The sequence below is a fragment of the Populus alba genome, chromosome 5 (genome assembly GCF_005239225.2).
Source record: "Populus alba chromosome 5, ASM523922v2, whole genome shotgun sequence".
NCBI classification, from domain to species: domain Eukaryota; kingdom Viridiplantae; phylum Streptophyta; class Magnoliopsida; order Malpighiales; family Salicaceae; genus Populus; species Populus alba.
The window spans coordinates 15,670,037-15,679,893 of NC_133288.1; the positions used below are offsets into that span (position 1 = coordinate 15,670,037).

The 9,857-nt window shown below is 33.7% G+C and overlaps 1 protein-coding gene across 5 annotated transcripts; it reads right to left on the reverse strand.

The window, feature by feature from the left end:
- Positions 1 to 400: 400 nt before the first annotated feature.
- LOC118030445 (uncharacterized WD repeat-containing protein C2A9.03) lies at positions 401 to 5,671 on the reverse strand. Of its 5 annotated transcripts, XM_035034558.2 has the most exons (9): positions 5,305 to 5,671; positions 4,824 to 4,968; positions 4,564 to 4,731; positions 4,334 to 4,420; positions 1,947 to 2,081; positions 1,744 to 1,854; positions 1,553 to 1,644; positions 1,357 to 1,462; positions 401 to 1,258 (listed from the first exon to the last, which is right to left on the reverse strand). In XM_035034558.2, exons 2-9 carry the CDS (start codon positions 4,962 to 4,964, stop codon positions 758 to 760), a joined length of 1,341 nt encoding a protein of 446 aa, XP_034890449.1. In that variant the 5' UTR covers positions 4,965 to 4,968; positions 5,305 to 5,671; the 3' UTR covers positions 401 to 757. The 5 variants fall into 5 exon arrangements, with proteins under 5 accessions (XP_034890449.1, XP_034890451.1, XP_073265211.1 ...); XM_035034560.2 differs by lacking the exons at positions 4,824 to 4,968; positions 5,305 to 5,671 and adding an exon at positions 2,624 to 2,710 and having other exon boundaries at positions 3,444 to 4,420; positions 4,564 to 4,626; XM_073409110.1 differs by lacking the exons at positions 4,824 to 4,968; positions 5,305 to 5,671 and having other exon boundaries at positions 2,624 to 4,420; positions 4,564 to 4,626.
- Between the last annotated feature and the right edge of the window lie 4,186 nt (positions 5,672 to 9,857).

Below are 9,857 nucleotides of genomic sequence, written 5' to 3' on the forward strand. Positions count from 1 at the left end.
GAATTCGATCTGGTCAAAGGTAGCACAGATGTTTCGTCGAGATCCGGGAAACGAATGCTTTAATGTGGATATTTAATTTTCTTCAATGTACACGACATGTTTCCGATGGCATGAAATTCTTACGATCCTTTCCTAGTGTGAATGGTTTGAGGAAATAAAGATTTACAAAAATATCAAAGCCAAATTTCCGATTTTTACTTGCAAGGCAACATATACAAAACCCGGTGTCTCGGACCAATTCTCTCGGCAAGAAATACAACTCCCAGGACCGTAGCAATACACTCCGACCCACGTATTCCACAAACAATCCTTGCAGGAACGCTTAATATTCACATCCCCTAGTGTATCTCTACAAGGGCAAAAAATTAGACGAGAGAATTTCGGTATTTCAGCAGAGTAATGAATCAAAAGTAAAATTTAACTAATTAAAGCTAATATGTTCTCCAGATAAACACAACAGCATCTCCTGGAAGATTTACAACACCACCAAAATTGTTCTTCTATTTCTACCACTTTAAAGAATTCGTCTTAACAAAAAAAGAAAGAAAGAAAGAAAAGAGGTTGGCTTCTCGAAGGCCCGATGCTCTGATTTGACTGGAAATCAAGCAACTCAAAAAACCCAGGTGTGGGAGCTGAGTTTCCGTCTGGGTATGCGTCCTTGGATTGCTGTTGCCAACTTCAAAGACTAACAAGCTCCAACACGCTAAAAATAACATTAATATGCACAGTACTTAAGCCTCCGTCGGTGGAAGTTTCACTAGAATATCGAGTCCAGGTAAAAATTGTAATGCCTCCTGTTGAACTCTAACAAGCTACCGTACGTACGGTCGGCAACACCAACAAAAAGAGCTTCAGTATCGGGGCTGAAAGAAATGCCAGCAATCTCCCCAAACAGATCAATCTCCTGGCATTTGAGGTAATCAGATTGTGTATCAAAAACATGGACGAAATCTGCAGGCTCAGCCATAGCCAAAAACTTGCCATCTGAGGTGAACTTTAGAGCTCTTATTGCTCCCATATTCCCTTTTAATACTGCAAGGGACTGGGACAGATTCCTTACATCCCACAGCCTGCATGTAGTGTCTTGGTTTCCAGTGGCCAAAATTAGCCCGTCAGGGTGCCAGGCTGATGAAAAGGAATAATCCAAATGCCCTTTGAGGCTTCCAGTCACTTTCCCAGAATTAGCATCGGCAATCAAGCACTCAGCACTGTCCCCAAGCACTGCAAGCAGCTTACCATCTGGGCTAACAGAGGTGTTCTGGGGAACAGTTTTCAGACGTGTAAGCATGTTATAAATATGACAAAACAGTACAGAATTATGAACTCTCGGGGAAGTTTCTGGCGAAAGGCACTCACATTTACAGACCAATCAAAGGAGAAACAATTTAGGGAAGCAAAAGTTTCGGCATCAAATACTCTAACTTGAGCATCGTTGTTCGCGGCCATAATCCTCATTGAGCCACTGCAAAAAAATAAAAAGATGGCTCAAGTTGTCTGTCTCCTGAGGGAAAGAAAAAGGAACTCAAAAATTTTCTATTAACAAGTTCCTTACTTGTGGTTACGGTATACATCCACTGCATTGGTTATGGCATTTTCACCTGTTGTTATCTTTGAGCAGAATGCAACTCCAGGTTGATCCAAACACTGACCATATGAAAGAACCGATCAGAAGACAAGCTAGATATCGGATATTAAGTTAAATGTTCAAAAGAAGCAGCTATACTTATTTAGCCACTTTGATACCTTGCAAATAAGTTCTCCCTGGAAACCACCTGCCACCATTAAGTTCTCTTTGACAGCCATAGTGCTTATCTGCACTCTGGAGAGTGACTGAGACAACAATCCCGGGCGTTGCTGTAGAAAAGAAGGGAAAGTACTTCAGTCATGAATTAAGTGCAAAATTAAATGATGATAGTCATGTTCACCCTGGACCCCAAATAACATACCCGGGTTGGAGCAACTGGCTTGGCCACATTGAGTACTTCTTTGCCTCGCCGCAGCAGTGATGACCAATGCATAACTGAGTAATTTTGCATAAGATAAACATCATTCTTTGATGTTGCCCACAGCAGATTCCTCAGCTGCACAATGCAAACACAAACGGAAGAGAAGAATATCAATAACAAAATTCAGAAGCCCTCCAATTAGAATTTCAAAACTATTGAAGATAAAAATAACAAAATCAAGAGCTAAAATTGAAGCAGGTGTTTCAAACATGAAGAATTGAACAAAAATTATGTTACATACATATAGTTTCTCAATATGCACCATTAGGAATAATTAGGACATAGGATGAGGCTTATATAGTAGAATAATCATATGCAGTTCCAAAATGAGGCTTCTGTAGTGAAGTAGGTGTGGAAACAAGCATATAGCAAGCACATGATGAATTCGCCATGTAGATGCATGAGCAGTAAATTACAGGAGAAGAGCATGGGACTAAATAAACACGAGGGAAGTCAAAAGGCTCGGAATGCATCTGACAGACGTAACAGAATTTCCACAAGCAGAAATGCATATTTTGTGTTAATTTGGCCCCTCGAGGTGGACACAGGGTAGATAAACTACAGGAATTGAGGCCTCTTTAAATGCTCAGATATTTTCCTATCATACCATACCATACCATATAAACAACGAATCTTTAACTGCGCCAGCTGCTCAGATAGAACTTCCACCCTGCTTAAAAGGCTGAAATAAGGAGATGACAGTCCTAAATGGCACAGATTGGTTAAGCCAAATAATATATTCAACAATCAAAAGAAAGAACATACAAACTATGAAATATTGCAATGCCTGAACATGAAACATAGGTCAACAATCAACTGAAAGAACAGACAAATTATTGAGATATTGCAATGCATGAACATGAAACATAGGTCAAGAGACCATAGAACACAGACAAGTATCACGATAAGTACCAAGTAGCATGTGCTATTAAGGTCTCAGCCAACAATGCATAGCTAGAACATCCAGCAGATTGATGGTCAAAAGGAAGCATAAATGAGAATAGAAAAACATTAATCCATTACAATTAAGTTCCACAGTTTCATGCTCTCTACAAAAGTTTTCAGCTGTTGCAGAGTAAGTAAATATACAGTACTAATGTGAGTTCAGTTTATTTTTGAAATAGCTACCACTGGAATCATTAAAACAATTCTTTGATGATATTGTTAACCTGGTAATGTACAATTTTTTTGATGATATGTGTGTTGATGGAAGTATCTGCATGACTGCAGATGCATTTATAATGTGTACGCTACCATGTGTGCATCTATGGTGTAAGAAAGTCACGTGCGCACTCAACTTTGTTTGTTATTTGAAGCATGCATTTATTCAGTAATCATATATGATCAGGAATTCCATTTCACACCATAATTGCCATGCATCCATATCTAATTGAATGCTACTGCATGCAACTATCAGGCATGACTTCAAGATTGTACCTATTTAAAATTGATATTCCAATTTTATTAAAATTTGAGAAACTGCTAACCAGTGCATGAACAAAGTAAGCATCCTTCAAAAATCTGCAGCAAAACCATTAGTAAATACGAAACCCAGCTCTATGTTGTTTAGCTGGGGAGTATTCAAATATTTCACAAAAGCTAATGGTGAGCTAAAAAGTGAGGAAGTTTCTCTCAGATCAATTTCCAAGAAATATGCTTTAAAATCCAGGAAAGATTTAATCACCAGCTTGTAGGCCTGCAGAGGAATTGGTAGATTGCCTCAATGGATGATAATTTAAGCTGGAAAACTTTTCAGTTGTTCATAAGTCGATTACATCCCAAATAATTAGAGAAATGTTAAACCTAACATAAAGTTGATCAATTTTGAACTCCATACCTCTGACAAGTTCAGGCAAAGAGCTATAATCGCATTTAAAGATGTCCATAAAGGATATAATATAATCACAAAACCTGCAAAACTATAATGATTTTGCATGATCGATGTGTAGACCATCTGTTAGGAGATCAATTTAAATATGTGGTGCCAATTTGTATTTGCTCTTCAGCAAATGCATTAAGCATGGATCCCATGATGTGCAGCAGTTTATTGAGATTTTAAGATATGAGACATGAAGGGCTTTGTGCAACGAGAACATGAAGTAATGCATCAAGACATTTGACCATAAATAAATAAATAAAAATGCACTTGTATGAAATAATAATTATAATGAAGAACTCCAATTTAAATAAATTTTTAGAGCAAAACATGAGAAATTCAGTGCTAAAACGATGTGAAGCATACGCCAAAAAGATGGTAATTATTTTTTTTGTTGATGAAACATGAAATCATTTAAACAGAGGTGAGTGTAAAGAGAAGAAGTCTCTACCTGAAAATGAACAATTGTGGATTTGACAAGCCTTGTGTTGAACTCAAAGTCATAGAAAGTCTTTCCCTTCTCAACTTCCAAGCATTCCTGTCAGAGAAATATACTAATCAGCAATAATCGAATCAATTTTCTCTACAAGTTTCTTTAATCAAGAAGATATAAACAAAAGATATACATCTTCCATTCAAAAACTAATAAAGTCTTTAAAATCACAATAAAATTTGACAAACCTTGTGAAGCTCGAAGCGAGGGCGAGAGAGGTTCTCGTAATTCTTATACTGCTTTAAACGCGTCTCACGATACTTATCTCTAGTGAAATTAAGCCTCTCCCAGGGGATTCCCTGTATATCCTTGCCATTTCTTGCCTCTAAAGCAGACGTATCAGTCTTCGGCTTACTCTGCAACACCAAACCACCATCACTCGCCATTAATTTCTTCCATCGCCACAAAAAAAAAAAAAAAAAAAAAAAAAAAATCACTCGTAACGTACCGACACAAAGTCATCTTCAAAATCAGAATTCATAGCATCATCAGAATCGTCGTTTCTTTGAGGTTCATCTTCGCTGAAAAAATCGTCTTCAAAAGGATCATTAACTACGTACTCGAGATCGTTGTTGTGGAAGTGATCCATTATCCTACCATACCAAAAACAGTAATTCAATCGCTCAGTAAATAAATAAATTGAAATGGAAAAAAAAACTAAAAAAAAACAAGGAGGTGATTAAGGAACTAATTAATTAAACATAGTAATTCACCATAACCTTTTATAAGAAATATAAAGGTTGGACTCTGACACTCTTGCAATTCAGTAAAAATAACTGGTTATAAATGATGTATGGATGAAGCAGGACTCGAAAAAATTGAGAAAACAACTAAAGGATAACAAATTACGGTGAATGAAGGAGATTCTCATCGTTTCGTTGATCAAACACGCAAAAACAAGAAGCAAAATAGTCAAAATGAAAAATTACCTCCGAATTTTGGTAGATCTTAAAAGAGAGAGAAAGGCTTGGAAGCGAAAGATCAAACGAAACGGAGAACGTAAATTAAAGCAATCCCCTTAACTGTTTCAGAGGAAACGAACAGAAAAATAACAGGAGGGGGAGATTTCAGGTTTGGAGTCAAGAATCTTGAGAAAAAGATGGCGTTAGATTTGGGATTCCTAGACAGAGAGGTGTGAGTGTTTTTAGCTTAGTAAGGAAACAAATAAAACGGTTTCTGTTTGTTGTAAGAAAGAAACAAGGAAGTATGTAGCTGCCAAAACCTAAGGCGAATCCTCACTGGCTACTTGTAATGGTGATTTCAGTGATAGAGAGAGTGAATAGGTACACCCGCCTGGTGACCCCGTCGATTAATAAAAAAAAGAAAAGAAATGGAGGCATCGGTGGCCTACAGCAGGGCCCGTTTGCGGGCTCCACTTAACCGTCCATTTTAATTTGCTTATTTCAAAAGTTAAGAATAAAATAGAAAAAAATATATTATTTTAATTAAAAAGTAATTTAAAAAAGTACTGATTTTTAATTCTTAATTGTTTTCTGGAAAAAAAATCTCCCAAATATCTAGTGAGGGGCTGTAATCACTAAATTCCAAACAGACAGCTGTTGTATCCTTTTAGCCATGAGCTTACCTAACCAGTAACCGCCCTTCATTTTTTATTACAGGAAAATTTAAAAAGTAAGTAAAACTTTTTTATTTATACAATTTAGTCACAGTAAATGAGTTAATTTTTCAGTAGTCGTGATAATCTTAAGCGTGTGGAAAAAAATCATATCGGCATGGGAGAAAAATCTAATTATAAAAAGTAAACCCGACATTAATCTAAACTAGTCCCTTCTGCAAGTGGAATTGAATCCAGCACTGATTTGAGTTCTGAAAGTGGACCCAGCAGATGTCATCATAATTAACAAATAGCGAGTGAACACATGTCCAAATCTTGAAAATCAAAGTGGGCTCAGCGGCTGCTCCAATGTCCATTATCTAGGATATGGAGAGTCCACGTGTTTGGCTCACATCACGAGTTGGAAAATCATGGCAGCACCAGGTTCCACCACGTGGCTACCGCAGCTGACGGGTCCTTTCTTGCTTGCCTTGGTTTTGCCGTCAATATGACTTATTGGGCGTCGTCTTTTTTTAATCCCAAGTAGTTAGTTTAACCATGGTTAGTTCAATTTAGCACTGGTTAATGGTTTGGTGGGTAAGAGATTGTCCTCCTCCTTTGCCTTCTTCTATTTTTTTTTTTTTTTGTTTTTTTATTGTTGTATAATGTTTTTTTTTAAATAGTTTTTTTCTTCAAAATATATCAAGATAATTTTTTATTTTTAACACGCAGCTGACGGGTCCTTTCTTGCTTGCCTTGGCTGCCGTCCATATGACTTATGTGCGTCGTCTTTTTTTAATCCCAAATAGTTAGTTTAACCATTGTTAGTTGAATTTAGCACTGATTAATGGTTTGGAGGGTAAGATATTGTCCTCCTCCTTTGCCTTCTTCTATTATTTATTTATTTTATTGTTATATAATGTATTTTTTAAAATATTTTTTTCTTTAAAAATATATCAAGATAATTTTTATTTTTAACACTAGCATATTAAAATAATAAAAAAAAACACTTACAAAATATTAATTTAATACTTTTCAATCTAAAAATACTTTTAAAAAAATACGTAAAAACAAAAGTTGTATGTGACATCTTTTTTTTTTTGGTAAACATTACTTTCAGTCGATGCACAGGCCAATTAAAAAACCTTAAACTGGGACATGACGATAAAAGGTATTTTATTAGAAAAAAATAATTTTGACTCGGTATGTATATCTGATTTAAAATTAGAATAAATTATTCTAAGTATCTATAATTTAATTTAATTTATTCATTTTCTAATTAATTTTTTGAATATTATACGTTGCATCTTGAACTTTGAAAACCTGCAACAATTCACATCTTTTGGAGTTTGCAGTAAAAGAATGTTAACAAAAAAATATATTTATTTACAAACTATTATAATGAGTCAAGAGCCTATTTTTTTATTAAAAAAAACATAATTTTATGTAAATAAAAAATATATATAATAAACAAAAAAAAATGAATCGTAAAACCCTTGCCCCTGATATTTTACATCTTCTCCGCCTCTCTCTCTTGCACAATTGTTGGCCCTCTATCCCAGCTCTCCTCACAACAACAACCACAGTTACGTCAACATCTGCTGTTTGAAAATACTAATATAGTTATTTTTTAAATTTTTTTAATTTAAAAACATATTAAAATAATTTATTTTTATTTTAAAAAAATTATTTTTGATATTAGCACATCAAAATAATTTTAAAAATGTTTAAAAATATATTAATTTAAAGTAAAAAAATTTAAAAAAAAATTAAATTTTTTTCAAAACATTTTTTAACACCCAAAAATAAATAGGTATAAATTCATCTTTCTCTCTCAATTAACAACCATGAGGCCCATAGCATCATCTCCATTCTCCCTCAGCACCCAATGTCAAAAAAATGACTAAATACATGTTTATTTCCCAACTACAACCAACAAAAAAAACTCTTATGGAGTCCCTCATCTCTTGGATACTACCCAAAATAACCCTCATTGCAAAATCTTTTATCTTTAGAATTTATAAAAAGAACGATGATATATATATATATATATATATATATATATATATATATATAAAGACTTGTTTTTGTTGTAGATTTTTTTAACACGTAAAAATAAATAGGTATAAATTCAAGGATGTTATTTGCATAATAGCTTGAGGATGATATATTTAAACAAATTTCATTTTAAAATAAACTTCAATTTGACTACGTGAAACAAGTTGCACTAAGATTGTTTGAATCTATTGACAAACAGTATAGCTTTAAGAAAAAATAATATAAATTTTCATGTCTTGGTTTTGATTCTAAATTCTAAAAGCCTACAAGTAAGTATTTGTACTTATATTTTTATATATTTTGTTCATAATTTTATATTATCATGCAAATATATAATTGATTTTTACTTGACAATTTCCCAACAATCTTAAGGCTAAATTCTTTATATCTTAATTGTTTAGTTTATTTATATATTTTCTTGCCTAAACTTTCACTAATTAATTAATTTGATTGCTTAAAATAATCAAATATATATTTTTAATCTTTTAATTTATGTCATTGCCTTGCATTCATGTGTAGGGCCTCCTACCATGGACTGTAAACTTTCCGATCTTCCCTTATTTTTTTATTTGTATCAAGCAATTAGGGCAAACGGCAATTGAGAAGTCATTGATGTACAGTGTAGGGATAAGGATTTTGGTTTTGGAAAGCTGGTGTCCAAAATGCCCTGGTGCATTAGTGATGTCTATCCTGGGATAGGTCGGCTGAGTGATATTTTATTTTATTTTATTAAAAATAAGAATATCTATAAAATGATACTGTTTGGAGGCCTGAGATTTTTCACTATTTCGGTCTCATTTCTCATCAATATAGGTAGCGAGATAAATTTGCAAACATTTCAACAAGTAATTATCTTGTTTTTTGTTTGGTGTGATTTGAATTGGATTGGATAATTTTTTTTATTTTGTGTTTTTTAAACATTAAATGAAACTTGGTCAATTCAAGATCTAGATATTTTCTTGTTTAAGAAAAAATTAAAAAAAAATAATTGATTAACCTGTGACCTGGTTGACCCTAGATAAAACATAGATAAAAAATTCATCAATTTTTTTTTTTTTTTGTCAAAACGAAGTTGTTTTGATTTTTTTAGGTCAACCTGGGTTGACCATTCTAAGTCATGACTTAGGCTTTACACTAGATCGACCTCCAAGTCGTGTTTTAAAACTATAATAATAACTATTTTTATTCTTATGTTGTTATAAGTCAACCCAGGCTGACTATCCCAAACCATGGCTTGTGCCTTTTCCCGGATCGACCTCTTTAGTTGGGTTTTAAGACTATTTATTATTATTATTATTATTATTATTATTATTATTATTATTATTATTATTATTGACTAGGGTCAATAATCAACCTAGTTTATGACCCAAATTTGGCTCTAAATCGGCCCCAATTAAAGTTTTAAAATTATAATAATAACTATTTTTATTATTATATTGACTCGGGTCTGACCCTTGATTGACTCTTGAGTCGAATTTAGAACTATAATAATAATCATTTTATCTTTACGTTACCTAGGTTAATAGTCAACCTAGCCTATAACCTAGGTTTGACCTCGAGTTGACCCTTGATTCGAGTTTAAAAATTATGATAATAATCATTTTTTCTCGTATTGATCTGAGTCAATGGACAACCCTATTTGTGACTCAACCTTGTTCCAAGTTTAACCCCAAGTCGGATTTTAAAACTATGATAATAACCACTTTATTTTTATATTGACCTGGGTCAATAATCAACTCAACCCATAATCCAAGTATGGCCTCGAGTCAACCCCCAAGTCAAGTTTCAAAATTACGATAATAATCACTTTTATCCTTACATTAACCTAGGTCAATGGTCCCGACTTGCGATTCGAGCTTGGCTCCGAGT